Genomic DNA, 19,042 nt, shown 5'->3' on the forward strand with positions numbered 1-19,042 from the left:
GTTCAGAGAGTTGTTGCTATTCCTTTCTTCGATCTCCTGTTGGGTTTGTAGGTGTTCAGAATGGTTTGATCCCTATCCAGCTGAATTCCTGAGAGGAGACGAAATCCAGGTCTCCTACTCCTCTGCCATCTTGCTCCGCCCCCACACACATACTTTTAAAACATAGGATTCGTCCATGTCTGTGTTTTATACTAATATAGCATGTTTTGGGTAGTCCGATTCCTATGTTGTTATTGTGGGACAAATAGTTTAAAATTGTTTGGAAATAGTCTAGTAGAGTTGTGGGGGTTTTTATTGTTGGGTTTTCTTTTATTTCTCTCTTTTCCTTCTTTTTTTACTTGGATGGAACTGGGATTCATGCAACTGGGTTGGCCCACCTGACTCCCTGAGTTCAAATTGTTAAATGACTAATGAGTCAGATGACTAGGACATGATATATGTAAATAGCATAGCATTGATATAAGTGCCTTTTTGTTCATTACTTGAAACTAGAACATCTCAAAGTGTGTTATAAGGAGATATTAAAGTACAGAGTAATAATTTCTATGAGACCCTGAGGGCACTGACCATTGCAGTCAAAGTCCTAAGGCTTGTCAGTGGCAAATGTTGAAGAACCAATGCTTGGCTTAACTTTCCTGGCTCCCACATCTGAATCCCCCTCTCAGGAAGAGCCTTGTTTCTGTTGGGGAGAAAGAATTTTCTTTGCCCTTCAAGATCCTTCTTGCTGGACTAAGAATCAAGTTGACATGAGACAGATTAATGGTAGAAGGTCAAATTTAATAGTGTATATACAGGGAATCCACACAGACAAGGAAGTTCCAAAGACAGTAACATGACACTTATATGAGCTAAGAAGAGGGGTAAGGGTCTGAGGATACAAAGAAGAGAAAGACCATTAACAGAAAGGTAAAAGGAGATGTTTGGAAAACAAAGGGTGCCTAATTATGCAGATAAGTCTCTGAGGTAAAGAGGAATCATTATTAATCTGTCTCTCTTCCTGGTACAAGCAGGTAGTTGAGGGGGAGGACAAGAGCTTTTTCTGAATCTGCTGCATTTTGATTGCTTTTAACTCAAAATAATGTTCATGCCAAAGTGGCCCATCTTGGGGCAGCCTGCAGTTGGACCCCATACCCTATCCACCATTCTCTCTCTTCTCCTTCTTCAACTCCTGTTCTCCCTGATAAACTCATTCACACTAGGTTTAAAAATGACAAATAAAACATCATATGTTAAATTTTACGTGAGAGGTACATTTCAGAGATATTTGCATTTTTACAGGATATATGCCTTAATTCAAGTGAGAAATAGCAAAATTTCCATCAGTGGTGATGGTAGGTTTGGTTTAGGTTTGGGGGGAGGAAATAGGAAGGGGTCTTATTAGTAATCCTAAAATCTTACCATGTAGAAGGCTGCTTGTTACACACAAATGTTAAATGGGAATAATACATTCATGGATGACCTTTTTTCTCAATAAATCAAATGAGCCATTATGACCCAAATATCAAGAGAAATCTTTATGATAATTGCTTTATAAGAATTTTAAGAATCTTATGAATGATACTTAAATTATTTAATCTGAACTTTGATTTTAAACTGAAATCCTGATGAATCTATTATGACCCTCCTCATGATTTGAAAAAAACAATATTCAAGTAAATATTAGTGAATAAAGTTATATTACACTGATGATATTAGAACCAATAGCATATTACAGATGTTTTGCATAGCAGAGAAGAGTACAGTCCAATGCACTGTGTTGCTCGTAGTAGACAAAGATGTTAGTTGAATGAATGAATGAATGGAGGAATAAATGAATGGCATTATAAATGACAATGTTATAATCTATCTAAATTTACTCTGTAATATGATCCAATGGATTTTTCCAAGTTATGGCACCTTTAAAAAATTTTTTGTAATGCAATGTTCCACCTCAGCCAGGTAGAAATTACTCAAAGTCCAAATCAAGTTCCCTATCTAAAAACAATATAGGAATATTAAAAACTTCTTGTGAGATGGTGATTTAGGATAATAGAAAAAAATGTCATATTGTCGTATTTTAAGCAATGTATAACTACAGGACTTGTGTTTTTGCAGTTGCTTTTGATTATTCTCCACTGATTACTTGGAAAGAATTCCAGTCATTCATGCCCTGGGATATAGCCATTCTTGTTGGTGGAGGGTTTGCCTTGGCAGATGGCTGTGAGGTAATACTCTGTGCCTAAGATATTTAACAATTAACTAGACTTTTCAAAAGAAGAACAGGAGATACTCAAGCTTTGGCATATTCAACTTTATTCTATCATTTAATGATGCAGAATTCAATAGCCATGCAGTAAGTATACCACACAGATGAACTGAGTTTAATAATTTTTACAGGCTGCAGGTATAAAATATCATTTTTTAATGATGTTCCAATATGTCAAAAGGAATAAAGCAAAGAAGATTAGAGTTCTCTCACATTTTTTTTTTAAGAGAGAGAGAAAGCAAGGGCGGGTGGACAGGGAGGAGTAGAGAGGGAGAGAGAGAGATTCTCAAGCAGACTCCATTGCTGAGCGCAGAGCCCGACCCTGAGATCATGACCTGAGCTGAGATCAAGAGTCGGACCCTTAACTGACTGAGCCACCCAGGCTCCCCAAAGATTAGAATTCTTAATCCATAAAATAGTATTATAAAATTAGCTAGTAAGAAAAAAAATAAAAATCATATGTACAATGACTCCTACCAAAACATTTTGTTTATAACTTTACCTTATTTCATGATGAATTTGAGTAGCTCACAGACTTCCCTTCAATATATCATAGTCCTAAGGCTGTCAAAGAAGGAGAATGAGAAATAATAGTACTTTATTACATCATTTATTTATTACATTATTTATTACCTATCAAGAACATTAAAGGTACTTTGTACATGTTTATTGAATGAAGTCCAGAGAGAATTTTACATAACCATGGCTAATATTGTATTATGTCCAATTTTAGGGAGAAATAAAGCCACCATGAGGAATAAAGTTGCTATTTCTTTGGCCTATCATCTATCCAGTTCATATAAAGTACAAGTTTGGGGAGGCCTTTGTTACTTGAAAGTCATTGTAGGACTCCTAGAAGAAAAGTATCTTCTCAAAAAGTCCATGAAAATTTTTTACTCTTTGACTCATTAAAAACCTCTCATTTCTGGATTTCATAGCCTTCTGTGAAACACTTAAAGCTCACAGCTGTTCCATTTCCTTATTCAGTCATCAAAGTAAAAAGGATGGTGAGAGAGATATGTTGTGTCCAGGCTTTTAGTTTCTGGAAAGTTAAATTTTTATTCTTCTCAAGACAAATAACTATCTGCTATCTTCTTAATAGCCTATAGGGAGACTTTTTTGCTTCTGACTTCATTGTCATTTTTTCTGTGTGATATTTGGACACTGAGCTCTCAGCAATATGATTTAGTAATGGATGAAAATCTTAGAAATTGTCTCAATTCTGAGTGGCACTTACAATGTTGTTTTATGTCTAGATTCGGCTTGCCTCAGAGACCACTCAAATTAAAATGATAGAAATATAAAGCAAATACACTTTTTTACTATTTCAGCAAGAATGAGATCTGGTTTCTGAAAATCAATAACTTCCATTCTTTTGACTGATAATCTGAATTATGAGGGAATCAGAATCAGCAATTCTGACATGGATATGAATTTTGTTCATCTCTGCTTCCCAGAATATCTGTCTGAATTGGACCCTAGATACTCAAAGGAATTTTAAAAGCATTACCCAGACCCTAGAATTACAAAATCTAAGAAAATGAAAAGGCACAGACTTCCTGTGATACACTAGGCTCTCTCACTGGCAGAATTAGGGAAAGCATGGAGGGAGATCTATGAAATTCCTAGTATATAGAATTAAATGTCTGTGGGACATCTAGAATAACCCTACCCCTGAGTGGGTATACTGAAGCCATGAGCTTCAAAAATATGGCTGTGGACAAATATGCCCTTAGAAACTGATTTTACAAAGATTTTGAAGACATTTACTCTTTTAAAATTTTGTTCCAAACTGTAATTAGTTTGGCAAATGGCCAGAACTAGATAACCCTTCTGGTTGGGAGCCCTGAGACAGCAGCTAGCTCCTAAAGCATTCACCTTTTTGTAGTTCCCTGTCTCTTAAATGCCCCTTAACATTGTTTTAACATAATCACAGTACACTAAGTAACTGAGGTATGAGTAATATTCATGTACTCATAATGGCAAACTTTAAACATTGATTTAATAAAAAATGTTGATATATGAGTAAAAGAAATAGAGGGACAGGAAATATATATATAGTGGATGGTGTAAGAAAGCTAAATCCTTATGTAACATATTAGAAAGTCAGTAAATAATGTCTAAATTTGAAAATTAGGAAAAAGCATAATTTAAAAAGTAGCTATAAATAGCTAATATGGGTTGAAAATTGTCTCTGAGGAACACAACTTAGGAGAGGAGAGAGGTAGACCAGAGGGCTGCCATTTTCCTAAAGCCCCATAGTCCCACATGACGTGTTAAAATATCCACATATATTATTTTTTTTTAAGATTTATTTATTTATTTATTTGTTAGAGAGAGAGAGCATGGGGGGGAGAGAGTGAACGAGAGTACAAGCAGGGGGAGCTGCAGGCAGAGGGAGAAGCAGGCTCCCTGCTGAGCAAGGAACCCGATGCAGGCCTCGATACCAGGGCCCTGGGATCATGACCTAAGCCGAAGGCAGCCGCTTAACCAACTGAGCCACCCAGGTGTCCCTAAAATATCCACATATATTAATTAGGTAAAATTAAAATTTAATTGAAAAAATGTGAGAAGACAATTCAAATTTCCTAAAGCATGTCAATAGTGTTAAAATAAGAATAATTGAGAATTCCTCCATGTCAAAGCCACCTAGATCTTCCAAACCACGGAAAAACATTAAAGATTAAACTTATATTTCAGAAACTGAGTTCTTAGAGCAAGTGATACATTTTATACATTTAAATTGTGTCTGATTAAAATGAATTGTTAATGAATAACATTGCAATTTTTTTTTTTTTTTTTTTTTTTTAGGAATCAGGACTGTCTAAGTGGATAGGAAGTAAATTATCTCCTCTAGGTTCATTACCAGTATGGCTCATCATTCTGATATCTTCTTTGCTCGTCACATCTTTAACAGAGGTAGCCAGCAATCCAGCTACCATTACCCTCCTTCTCCCTATATTATCTCCATTGGTGAGTATCTCATTCATCTGCTTTTATACTCATCAAAAGAGTTGTGTTCTACTTTGCTTGTTCTCATATTGTGGTATAGAATCATTTTTGGCATGAATGATCTTCCTGTAAGTAACTTATAGAGTGGTCTTTATTTGCATTAATACATTTTTAGGAGACCTCAACTCAGGAGAACTCTTTTCTTCCACATTCAAGCAGCAGGATCTTAAGAGAAGCACTTACCTTCTTCTCTCTGCCCAGATATTTCATTTGCAGATAAGTGGGAGGGTCGGCCTAGATCCTTTCCAGCTGTAAGACTTTGGGAGTCCATGTTTGCTGGCAACTTTAGTATTTAGATCTCTAACACTGACACTTCTCCCTCCAGATTATTCCTCAATTTCTGAGAAGTGGTTCATATAAGTGATTTGCAAGTGAATGAAAAGCTAGGCTTACATTTCAAGCTTTAAGCTTAAATATCTTAGACACGGTTCTCTATGGCCCAGGGAATAATTTTAAAAGATAAGTAAAAAACAGATTTGCAAGGAGAGAAAGGAAAAGACAATCTTCCTTTTTCCTCCCCACGTAGCTAGCAATTACAAGAAATAGCTTTAAGTAAAATGTTTTTCTTATTGGGACAGCCGAGTGTGGTGAGAAAGTAGCACATTAAATTAAGGAGGATTGCCCTTCTGGAATTGTTCCTCTACCAGCTCAAGGGGCATATGTTGGCATTCTTAGGCTGCTGCTTCAAGTTAGAGAAGAAATGTAGGCAGTTTATATTGGTAAAATATCATTTTGGTTTTTCTGTTTTTCACTTCTCAACATGGCACAGTTAGAAAATTATGTGATGAGTTAAGAATAGTAGTAACTCTCCTTCTGTGATGATCCCTAAGCAAATTTTATTTTATTTATTTATTTGACAGAGAGAGACACAGCGAGAGAGGGAACACAAGCAGGGGGAGTGGGAGAGGGAGAAGCAGGCCTCCCGCCGAGCAGGGAGGCCCGATGCGGGGCTCGATCCCAGGACCCTGGGATCATGACCTGAGCCGAAGGCAGATGCTTAACGACTGAGCCACCCAGGTGCCCCCCTAAGCAAATTTTAAATTATATATGGCACAGAGGCAGTAAAGTTAATGGAATAATGAGGAGCTTTGGAGCCAGAAGAACCCACGACCCTTCATAAGCTCTCCTGTTTGCCAGCTTTGTTTTGGACAAGTTACTTTAGCCTTTCTGGGCCCTAGTTTCTTCTGTTATTTGGGGCTATAGTAGCCATCTCATGGGTCATTGGGAAAATTCAGTTATTTTACATAAATGCACACACACACACAGAACACTTAGCACTAGATAAATAATAAATTGTTTCTGTTTTTATTTAGTTCCTGGAATAAATGATACTTCATTTTCTAAATGAACTGAGCTGTAATACTTAAATGAGCACCAATAACCATATAAAAAAACAAGAGGAAGAGACATTTCTGAAAAATACTCTTTAAGTTATAACTGCATTTATGTGTATAATATTATATTTAGATTTTTACCTGCTTCTGGGAAAGCTTATCATAGTGATTTTATTCATTTTGATCCTTGGTGCCTACCTCAAAATTTTACATAGACTCCTTTTTATCTTTTCCAACAGGCTGAAGCCATTCAAGTGAACCCTCTTTATATTTTGATACCTTCTACTCTGTGTACTTCATTTGCATTCCTCCTACCAGTAGCAAATCCGCCCAATGCTATTGTTTTTTCATATGGCCATCTAAAAGTTATTGACATGGTGAGTGAGCTGAAAGAAAGCAATCAGATCCAGTAGACATTTTTGTGTGTAATGTCTTGGGTTATCACTCCTTTTACACACTAATCAGCTGCCAGGAAAAGCATGGCTTGAGTTCTGCTCCTGAAGGTGAGTACATGATTGGTCACAGAATTATTTTTAAGAATGATAACCAGAAGCAAACTTGCCATTAGAATTTGCAGTCACAAATACAGAGATACTGAATGCATCAGTAATGTCCTAGAAAAATGAAAAGAGTGGTAGTCAAGGACTAGTGAGAATATTCTAGTCTCCCCCCAGTCTTGATTGCCAACGTCCAAACCAAACAAGAACATAACCAAAGTAAATTCAGTGAGCTTACTGTGCAAATGCAGTTCCAAAGTAAGTCCCAGTTCCCTCCTTCCACACATAATGCTGTCCCTACCACCCTGCAATGTAAAAACTCTGGAAAGGTCTCTATGCAGAAGTCACATAATACCCTTTTAGAAAAGAAAATGTGCATAATATAATATAACCATTGTCCAGTGTATGTGAATTTAAAAAAATAAAAACAGGATTCTGGAATAAATGAGTGGCTTGCATGAATAGAATAGTAAAGGGGGCCCCGTTTTCCTTTGGGGCTCCCTGTTTTAATACAGAGACTTCAGAGATAAGCAAGCTTTCTCTGTGAAGAGATAGCAAATATTTGACACTGTCTGGGCCATATGCTCTCTGTCACAACTACTCAGTTCTGCCATTGTATCCTGAGTGCAGCCAACACCAACATGGAACCGCCCTGGGTATGGTCGCATAAAACTTAATTTACCAAAACAGGTCATGAACAGGAGTTTGCCAACCTCTGTTTTAATGGATAGAAAGCAACTTTGAAATTTTTAGTGGATACCAGGATGATGATATAAGAGCCAGAAAAATGAGAACTCTAAGGAAGATGAATAGAAGGGGCATTTTATTAAATCTCAATAAGAGAATAAAGCTAAGCTAATAATGGTACTGAGTGAATATGAAGGATCCAGTTATCATATAGTGACCTGAACCTTATCCACTGAAATACAAGACCTCAAAACTCATATTCTGATTTAACATGAAATGGCAAATTTTTAAAAGGATTTTTTTTTTAATCAGCAGAGGAACCTCATAGAATCTCCAACTAAATCTCATTTAGTTGGGGACAGATTCTCTTTTGACATGAATGGAAGAACTCATTGTTTTATGAAATGACAACAGTTTATACTAATCATTTTTGATGCATGTAAATCTGACATATACTTTCTGCTATAGTATTCTGATTCTCCTATAGGTTTTCTCTTCAGAAAACTGACATTTATGCTCTTTCCTATTCAAGGTTAAAGCTGGACTTGGCGTTAATATTGTGGGTGTTGCCGTGGTGATGCTGGGCATGTCCACGTGGATCAGGGCTATATTTGACCTCTCTACTTACCCTTCTTGGGCTCCTCCAATTAGTAATGAGACCATGCCATGACAAGCATGAATGTTATGACTATCCTGTGGTGAGTTTTGAGAACCATTGAGAATTCACTGCAGATTTGGCATTGGAAAATTGATGACACATTTAAATTAGTCCTGATCTCACTACTCTGTTTCTAGTAAACACCCAAAACCTGCTGTCATAACCCAGAGTTCACAATTCCTTTGAGATGCAACTAAAGAGCATCTACGTGCCTTTATCAAGAAACCCACAGCTGAGATTTTGCTCATGAACCATATGCATCCTGCTTCAACATAAGAGTAATTTATAACATGACCTTCAAAGAGATTAAGTGATTTGCTTCATTTTACAGTTTGGGTTTGGTGTAGCATTTCAAACATCAATGTATTATTTCAGAAACTTCCCACAGAAGTAAGAAATAAAATATACCAGTTAATTAGGTACATGGATAAATCATTTCTGTAGTGTTGTTGAAGGGAATTTGTTGAAAAACCAAAACTGTGGCCAGCTGGTGGTACAGAAGAAAGGTTTAATCTAAGTGAAATGTGCATTCTCTCATTTAAAAAGTACCAGATTATTCTTGATGTATACATTTGGTATGAAAATTGAAATTGAATTAGTAGTTTCAAAATTATAGTTGAATCCACTAAATAACAGAAAAGTCATGGATAAGGATTAATTTCTACTTGACCCTATGGTTAGATTAATATAATTCATATCTTTAATATCTCAGTGCACTAAGAAATGCATTTTGTAGAGCTATGAATAATGCTTGCTATGATTTGCACTGTTAGCACAGTATAGTTATAAAAGAAAGCCAAACACTATAAAACTATTAACACATTTATGTAAATGTATAGCAATTTTTCTTGTTTATCTTCAGAAATACAAAAAGTCAGGGGCGTCTGGGTGGCTCAGTCAGTTAAGCATCTGACTCTTGATTTCGGCTCAGGTCATGGTCTCAGAGATGTGAGATCGAGCCCCACGTCGGGCTCCGTGCTGGGCCTGGAGCTTGCTTAAGATTCTCTCTCTCCCTCTTCCTTTACCCCTCCCCCCCCCCCTCAAAAAATAAAAAAGATTTTAAAAAATTAAAAAACAGAAATACATAGGTCATATGTAAAAAGAGGAGATTGAGAAATTTAAATGAATTATCACTATGTATAGAGATAGAAAAAAGTCACATAACTCCATTATTATCAACATTGAGGTGAAATATCACATGGAAAATAAGAATAAAAAATTGAAACTACTGACAGATTTACAAAAGAGAAAATAAATTATTCATGGACAAACAAACAAAAAGGAAAGAAAAGAAAGAGATCTGAACAAACGAAAGTTGGAAGAGAATAATCTCTGAACACTAAGGATGTGAAGAGGAGTAAGGTCTTTTGACATTCCAAAATCCGACTACAGGGAGAAAAAATGACAATCAAAAACAAAATAATGTGCAGTTAGGAAAAGATGGATAAGTTAAAATATAACAATTCTCATGCTAAAAATAAAAAGGAAGACAGGTTAAGAAAATACCTTTGGTATTTTTAATCTTCATAGAAGTCATCAGACCTGGTTTGGGTTTTTTGCAAATGATAGTATTTATAAAGTTATTCTTAAAAATTAAATATAGTAAAAAGTATTTTTAAAAAGGAAGACATTTCTTTAAAAAATTATATATGATAGATTGTCCATTCTTTTCTGTTTATTCATCAATGCAAAATTTATCATTTTTTAAAAATTTGTCCATTTAAGCCTTAAAATATATTTCTGCTTATGTGTATCTTCTAAGTTCCCTCTATTCACTTGTTTCTTTCCCTATCATATGTTACACATTTTCTTATGATCCATAGTATTTCTTTTTGGCTTTTTTCTAGTCATTCAATTTATCACTGCTGAATTATATTATGTGATGAATACATTTTAATTATGAAAGATGAAATGACTTTTCAAATTAGAATGAGTAAGTTTTGCTCTCAGGAGAATAATATAAACATTTCAACCTGAATCATTTTAATGAATTACTTCCAACAGCTGCCCCTGAGTACAGGAAAAATAATACTTTGTCAAAATTTGTTTAAGTGAGCCATATCATTCTCTTGCTACGTCTTTCTATTTAGTTGACCCATCAAAAATGACTTAACTCATCCATTTCACATTTGTCCCAGTTACATCAAAGTTCTCAAGTTATTTTAGTTTGAAAGTTGAATACTGTCTTTGAAAGTTTCCAAAAGGGGATCTGAACAGATGATTAAACAAATCTCTGTCCTCCCACTCTATGGTAGACAGTGTTTTTGTTATTATCCTGATCCTTACTTAAAGGTTAGCTAGAAATCTTTGTCACTTTAAATCCCAGGATCTTACTTAGGATTGGATCTTGTCTAGATAATAGCAGCAATTTCACTAAGTGCCTATTTACTGTCTGTTCATACAAGTGCTTAGAAGACTCCACTGGCATATGTGTATCCTTCACTCCCCTCAACTGCCTCTGTACATGTAAGCATCTCTAGAATTCAGACTTCCTTCCTTTCACATGTCTGCACTCTTCCCACCTTACTTGGTATCCAGGCCTTTGTTCTCCCTTTTCAGCCTGGGAGGTAGGGAAGTACACTTTTAGCCAATGGCACTAATTAACCCTACTAGCTAAAATTGATAAAACAATATCCTGATAAAACAATAAAACAAAACCTTAACTGTTTCTTGACATGTGTACTACATAGTATTATATTTCAAAGATTTATTATTAGATACATTGTTCTATCTCTGCCATGGCTAAATATATTGGTAAGGATCTTTGTGATACTTTTTGTTCAAAGTTTTATTGATTTAGTTAATGAATTGATTTAGTTAATGAACCTTTGCTTGGCTATGTGGACTTTAGCAAATTAAATGTTTTTTACTTTTAGGAGGGGGAGGGTTGTACCAATAATGAAAGAATAAACCCAAACAAACTGGGTCAGTTTTAGTACTCTAACATAATCTAAAAAGGAAAAGTTAAAATTGTTGCTCTAGGACACCATTAGCCATGTTATTCAGAAATGAAGCACTTTAGTCAAAGTAAAAATTTACTAGGTAAGTTTTGGGAATGCAAATATCAAAACCACAGGTCCTCATCATAGAAGCGAGACCAGACTAGCCCAAGAGTAAAGAGTAAAACAGCATATAACTACAGCAGAAATTAAAGGGTTTTTCCAAACATGGGGATCTTCATTTGCCTAGGAAGAAAAAGGCACAGCGTTTAAAAAAGAAATAAAGGGGCTTGTCTTACTTATAGTATGGTAGTATAGATATTGGGGGCAGTTTTGGGCAGTAGATCTTAAAGCCAACTAATAAAAAATATCGTATAACATACATTCCCGTGTCAGCAAGAAAATAACCAAAGTCCTCAAAAGAAAAAGATGATGGAGCACCAGCAAGAATCCAGACACTTGAACAAGGATTGAGAGTGGCAACTGCTAATCCCTAGAGATCTCAAAATTTTCTTTTAATAGGCACACAGGGAACAAGGGATGGGAGACAAAGCCAGGACCCAAGCAAGTTGTGGGTTGAGTGGAAAACTACATAGAGTGAGGATTTCAAAGGACTATTCTCCGAGAAAATGTGAGCTAGGAAAAAAACCCATCCTATAGAGGGAAACATTCATTGGTCTATGCACCAGGTAAAAGGGTTAAATCTCCCTTGAGAATTCATGACTGTGCCGGTTATGGGCTTAAAGTCTCACTGCCAGTTTATGTGGGAAAAAAAACCTTAATCTCAAACTTTAAAATCATCCTGGGTTGGTAGTGTGCCTAAGTACCTGGCAAAAGAAGGAACACCTTCTTCAACCTGGGGCTCGAAGAATTTCTAATGTTAAAGCTCCGTGAGGGATTATAATCAAAACTTGTAAAGTCTGCCAAGACATAAAATATACTGTTCAAGAGCCACATAAACAAAAGAAACAATCCAAAGTACAAAGACAACAGATACTCTAATTGTCAAATACAGAATATAAAATGAGGGAGTGTGTTTGAAAATATAAAAGAGGGTATTGGAAATATAATAATAATAATAATTGTGGTAATAAATGTCTCCCTACGATTTCTGTCTCCTGATTATTCAGTCAAACACTAATCTAGGTACTGCTGTGAAGGGGTTTTGCAGATGTAAGTAAGAATATTAATCAGCCATCCTTAAAATATGCAGATTATCCTGGATTATCCAGGTGGTCCTAATGTGATCATATGAGCCTTTAAAAGCAAAAGAGGAAGGTAGAAGAGTCAAGTGGGTAAAATGAGACAATGGGAAATCAGAGAGATTTAAAGCATGAGAAGGACTGGACTCATTATTGGTGGATTTGAAGATGAAAGGAGTTAGAAGCCAGGGAATGCAGAAAGCCTCTAGGAGCTGAGAATGACCCCTGGTTGAAATCCAACAAGAAAACAGAGGCCTTGGTCCTACAGGTACATGGAACTGAATTCTGCCAACCACATGGGAAGAGCCTAGAAGTAGATTCTCCTTAAGAGCCTCCAGTAAGGAGCACAGCCTGGCAGATGCCTTGATCTTAGGCCTATGAGACTTGTTTTGGGACAGGTCTGTTAATCTACAGAATTTTAAGATAATAATGACTACTGTTTTAAGCCCCTAAATTTTTATGTTTTGACAATAGAAATCAAATATAATAAGGAACGAGAGACTATGAAAAGTGACCAGATAGATCTGAAAAAGTATCAAATAGAAATTTTAGATATGAAAAGTGTAATATTCTAATTTTGTCCTCAGGTCCCCATTTTTCTTGGCAGCAGAACATTTAATCTAATTAAATCTAAGTCAAATTCACCATTGCAGTGTTTTAACTAATTTCAGAGTCTAACTTAGTCAACTTAGTTTTTGTGTTTTAGAGCCTCTCTCTTATTTCCTTCAGCTTAGGGTTTTTATCTAAGTTTTGTAGACCGTACATATGAAACTCTCACTGGGTGGCAGAAACGCATTTAGTCTTTGTGATTGGACTGGCTTCCACTGAGATGTACATTCCTCTGAAGTGTACAATTCCCATTGGCTTTATCATTCACTTTTGATTTGAAGATCTACTTATGCGACTCACATCATCCCTGAAATCAACATCTCTTCATCATAACCACAAGCCCTATTGATCCCCCACTTCAGGAGCTTACAGGACTTTGGATGCTCTCTGCATCTCTCTGGGGTCCAAGCAGTCTTAGGAGGAAGGTGTGTCTAAGCCTTTTATTTTATTTAGACACTCCTTGCCATTAGCCTACTCTACTGCAGGACTCCATGTTAAGTGCAAGGGAGAGAGAGCCTGAAGCTCACATCTTACACCCAGAAGAGTCAGTATATTAATTAGCTCATGGCAACAATAATGAATGTAACCTATAGCCACAGAACAGAGCACATCAGCCCAGCTCAAATAGACACCAAAGCCATTGTTTGTCTAAAGCAGTGTTTATGAGCATAGGATCTGGAGGCTGACTGCCAGGACTGAATTCCTGCTCTACCACTCACCATCCCATCCTCAGATATGTTAGTTAACCTCTGCGTGCTGCACTTTCCTCATCTGAAAATGGGCCTCTGGAAGCAGAAGGATATTTTCATAGAGTTATAAAGATTAAAGGAGTTAATACACAGGGAACACTTACAGCAGTAACTGTAAGTAAATGCTCAATATTAGATAGCACTCTTATTAATGTTGTATCATTTTTATTCCTTACTACATCACACAGAAGTAATTGCACTGATAGAATCACTAGCCTTGGTCAAACTCCTTCTTCAGAAGACTCTTAACCAGGATCTCATTGACACCTTAGATTTACACGTACTGAATGGAGCACTGGGTGTTATACGCAAACAATGAATCATGGAATGATACATCAAAAACTAATGATGTAATGTATGGTGATTAACATAACATAATAAAAGAAAAGAAAAAAAAACCTTAGATTTGCATTAGAAAGGTTACTCCTAGTTTATAACACCTAAGTAGAGATTTCCAGAGAATCTTTTCATTTTTACCCAATTGGTCCTTGGTTGAGAGAGAACACTGAAGGTGAAACAGTGAACAAAATATGTACTTTTTTAAATGGATCTCCATTTATAGAATTCAGCACACAAAGAAAATATAGGAAAATTTAGACACCATATACAATAATACTACAAACCAAGTTCAATAACTTTTTGAAATAACGTGGCATGTTGGTATCAAATGAGCCTCTCACTCCATTAAATGATTCTCATCATTAGTTTTCACTTCAGGGATTTTCAAATAGTTCAACCCCCCGCCCCCGTTGCCAGTGCTCCCTGGAGCATTGTCAGCAGGGTTGTTGATGAATCCTGACAGCTGTAGTTCTGCACACCTGCTGAGCTGAGTGCACCCTCTGACCTCCCCACTGCAGCACATGCGCGGCTGGGCCACTGAGTCAGACGCCATGCCTTTGTGGATATCGTTCTGTGAAAAGTATGCAGTGAAGATTACCAAAATATCAGAAATGTCACGTAGCCTCCTCCTTCATTCCAAGAAAATTTATGTGCTCTTGCATCCATGAGTAATAGCCAGCATTTCCATTATTTTCCTTATTTATTCTAATTGCTTCATTCTGTCCTTTTTTATTTAGCACACCTTTCTTTCTTGACACATTGTCTTTTTTTAAAAAAGCAAATGTGTTTGGACTTCTCAGAAAGTCAGATACTGTGTTTGTTATAATCTCAAGAATAGTGGTTTCTTACAGCACTTCTACACAAAGAAACTACAAATATACATCTCCAAATTCTATTATGGCCTACGAATACATTTTCAAATAAAGCTTGAAAATGAAATACCTTATATTTTGTGCAGTGGCTTTCAAACTCCAAGTCATCTTGACAGAGAGTGGGGGAAAATTTTGGTGGAAAAGCTTAGGGGAGAAGAGATGTTCTGAATAAAGGAGGTTTGATTTATCTTAAAATGACTGCCATGAAATTGGCTTTTGGTTTGAAGAAAGACTTGAATTTCTCAAACAATTTTGTATCTGTTAGAATGTTGGCCTTCCAGACTAGCTTCCTTTCCTTCCTTAACACTTCTTGATGGAGTTTAGGGACTTTCGCTACCTTTGACAATTAAAATAAGCTGTGTACCAGAAGCAAAAATTTTTGAGACTAGAACAGGAACCCAATGAACTCTAGTCATAACACATAAATCAACTTAGGAAGAATTGACATCTTAAAAATTTTGAGTCTCCTGATCTATGAACACACTGTATCTCTCTATTTATTTAGGTATTCTTTAATTTCCCTGACTAGTGCTATAGTTTTCAATGTACAGTCTTGTTCATCTTTAAGCACATTTATCCCTAAGTGTTTCATATTTTTAATATTAATATATTTCAATTTTTGATGCTATTGTAAGTGGTCTTGTTTTTTAGCTTCAATTTCTTAATTGAATTTCTGAATTGCCAGGATTTAGAAATGCCATTTAATTTTATAAATTGATTTTGTACCTGCACCCTCGCTAAGCTAACTTATTATTTCTAATTGGGTTTTTTTTTTTTTTTTTTTTTAGATTTCATAGGATTTTGTACATAATATCTTCTGTGAATAAACTCAGTGATATTTCATCCTTTCCAATCCGGATACTTTTATTTCTCCTTTTATCTTAAGGTATCCTTGTCTTTTTTCTGGGGAGCCTCGGTGGTACAGTCAGTTAAGTGTCTGACTCTTGGTTTAGGTTCAAGCTGTGATCTCAAGGTTGTGGGATAGAGCCCCATGTTGGGTTCCACAACAGGTGTGGAGTCTGCTTGGGTTTCTCTCTCCCTCTTCCTCTGCCCCTCCCCCCTGTGATCTTTCTCTCTCAAATAAATAAATAAATCTTTTAAAAAAAGGATGTCCTTGTCTTTTTTCTTCTTTTAGTAGCAAAGCATTTTTTTCTTACCATTAATTATGAATGTTGGCTGTAGAATTTTCAGAGCCTCTTTATCAGATTGAGGAAATTCTAATGCTAGTTTGCTGAGTTTTTGTTTGTGTTTTAATCAGGAAGGGATGTCGGAATTTGCCAAATGCTTTTGCTACGTCTTTGGAGGTGATCTTAATGATTTTCTTTTTTAGTCTGTTAGTATGCTAAATTACATTGAATTAAACAAACTTTGAACATGATATTTTTAATTTTTTATTTATTATTAGATTTTATTCACTAATATTTTGTTAAGAATTTTTGCACCAATGTTCAGGAGGGGCATTGTCTATAACTCTCTTACTTTGCTGCCTTTGTTGTTGTTGTATTAGGGTAATGTTTGCTTCAGAGAATGAGTTAAGAAGCACTTTCTTCTCTTCAATTATCTGCAGGAGTTGTAGAATTTCAATCCTTTTAAACTTATTGAGATTTGTTTATGAAAGAAATTGTTTATCTTGATAAATATTCTGCCTTAAAAAGGATATGTATTCTGCTGTTGTTGGGCAGAGTCTTCTAAAGTGTCAATTGGGCCAGCTTGGTTGCTACTTTTTCTCGTATTCTATATTCTTACTGCTTCTTTTCCTACTTGTTCTATCAGTTATATATTGAGAGAGGTATGTTGAAATCTTAGCCGGTAATTGTGGATTTGTCAATTCTCCTTGCATTTTTATCAGGTTTTGCTTTATGTTTATCAAAGTTCTATTTTTTGGTTGGTGTGCCAGTGTTTAAAATTGCTATGCACTCTATGCCTTTATCACTATATAATGCTCTTTTTATCAATGTTGATATTCTTCACTCTGAAATATATTGATATTAATATAAGTATTACAACTTTATAAATTAGTTTTAGCATGGGTTATCTTTCTCCAGCCTTTCATTTTTAACCTACTTGTGTCTTTATATAAAGTGAGTTTCTTGTAAGAAATATAATTGAACATTGTTTTCTTATGTTTTAATCAAATATGACAGATTCTGTCTTTTAATTTAGGTGCTTGGGCCATTTATATTTAAAGTGATTATTGGTATAATTGCATTTAAATCTACCATTTTGTTATTTTTTCTATATTATTTGTTCTGTGCTTTGTTTTCCCCTTATCCTGCCCTCCTTTGGATTAACTGACTACTTTTTTCTTTTTGACTACTTTTTACTATTTAATTTTATTTCATTTCTTGACTTACTGTAATTTTTGCAGTTGCTTGAAGATTTATAGTATACATCTTTAACTTATCACAATTTACTATAAGTAATATATTATAATTGTATCATTATATAATTATAATTGTATAATTATAATATTCTTAAAAGAGTTTATACCTATAACCCCCCCATTACAACTTTGTATTGTCATACATTTTATTTCTATATGTATCATAAACTCAAAAATGCATTCCTGCTATTTTTTATCTAAATAGTCAAATATCTTTTGAAAATATCAAAAATTGTTTTATATTTCCCCACATTCTTTATTCCTTTTATATAGGCTTGTTATTTTAATTTCTACCAGATATAATTTTTATTCTTTAGCTTTTGTAAGTCTGAAAAAATATATATTTTGCTTTCATTTCTGAAGAATATTTTATTATTGCTTATAAAATACGTTTTTCCCTATATGGATCACTGTTTTTATACAAGAGTAGGATTAGAAAATCAACTCCTTTTTTGAATCCTCTTGATAATTTCTTTTAATCTGTTTATTTTTAAACTTTTACCCTGGACTTCCTTCCAAGAAAGATTGCAATTAGATTATAGATATTACAATCTAAGACAATTTTTTAAAAATAGAGGAAGAAAGAGCATACATAGGGAAAATAAATACAGGAAAATCAGTTGAAGCTAAATGCATTACAGTACATTTAAGATATGTTTCATATAGTCAGGTGTCTGTTTACCTTGGTGATAAAGAAGATCCCACCCTTAATGACATTAATATAATAGTGAAGCTCCTGAGCTGTTTCTTAGAATGCTCTATAATAAAATCCCATAAAAATAATCACAAAACATCACTCAGGAAAAGCAAGTCTTGTTATGGGTGGGAAGTAGGGGTGAGTTGAGGTGGGGTGGGGGCAGAGTGGAGGAGAAATGCCACACTTTTAGTTCAGGTGTTTGGTATCCTACTGGCTTGACTCTGAATATTTTATCTAAAGAATGACCATGATAGTCTTCAAAATATATTCCATATATATCAATTGTTTTTATCTATTTTTAATTTTTAATTATGAAATACTTCAAATATATAGAAAAGCACAGAAAATATTAATAACAATACCAGTATGCCCACTATCCCATGAACCTACCATGCAAATTTTTAAAATTAGTAACAATTTATAATACTCATTCCATATGTTTTTTCCAAAAGAAATAAGTAATCCAAATAATATCTAAAGCCCCCTAAAACTCATTACTGCCACCAGAGGTAATCACTAACCTCATTCCCATCTAATCCATGATATCATACATTTTCTATATTTGTGTGTATGTAAAATCAATTTATAGTACTGTGTTTGGAGTGTTTTTTAAGTTTTATATAATTTTATCATTCTATGGGTATATTTTTACAATATATTTTTCTTAGGAACTGTAATAATATGTGTAGATCTAGTTTATTCATTTTAATTTCTGTATAGCATTAGATTTTAAAAGACATTTTTATCAACTCCTCTAATAATGGACAGTATTTTTTTCCTAGTAATATTCTTGCACATGGCTCGTTGTGCACATATATG

General features: G+C 34.9%; 1 protein-coding gene across 1 annotated transcript in view; it reads left to right on the forward strand.

The window, feature by feature from the left end:
* Positions 1 to 9,141, forward strand: part of SLC13A1 (solute carrier family 13 member 1) — a 113,430-nt gene extending 104,289 nt beyond the window's left edge. Inside the window, exons 12-15 of the mRNA XM_081800914.1 lie at positions 2,078 to 2,204; positions 5,057 to 5,218; positions 6,831 to 6,968; positions 8,308 to 9,141. Coding sequence (XP_081657040.1) covers positions 2,078 to 2,204; positions 5,057 to 5,218; positions 6,831 to 6,968; positions 8,308 to 8,445 — 565 coding nt within the window. The 3' untranslated portion in view covers positions 8,446 to 9,141. The remainder of the gene's footprint in view (positions 1 to 2,077; positions 2,205 to 5,056; positions 5,219 to 6,830; positions 6,969 to 8,307) is intronic.
* The last annotated feature ends 9,901 nt before the right edge of the window (positions 9,142 to 19,042 follow it).

Source organism: Leptonychotes weddellii, chromosome 12, assembly GCF_054177405.1.
Source record: "Leptonychotes weddellii isolate Sample4059 chromosome 12, ASM5417740v2, whole genome shotgun sequence".
Taxonomy (NCBI): domain Eukaryota; kingdom Metazoa; phylum Chordata; class Mammalia; order Carnivora; family Phocidae; genus Leptonychotes; species Leptonychotes weddellii.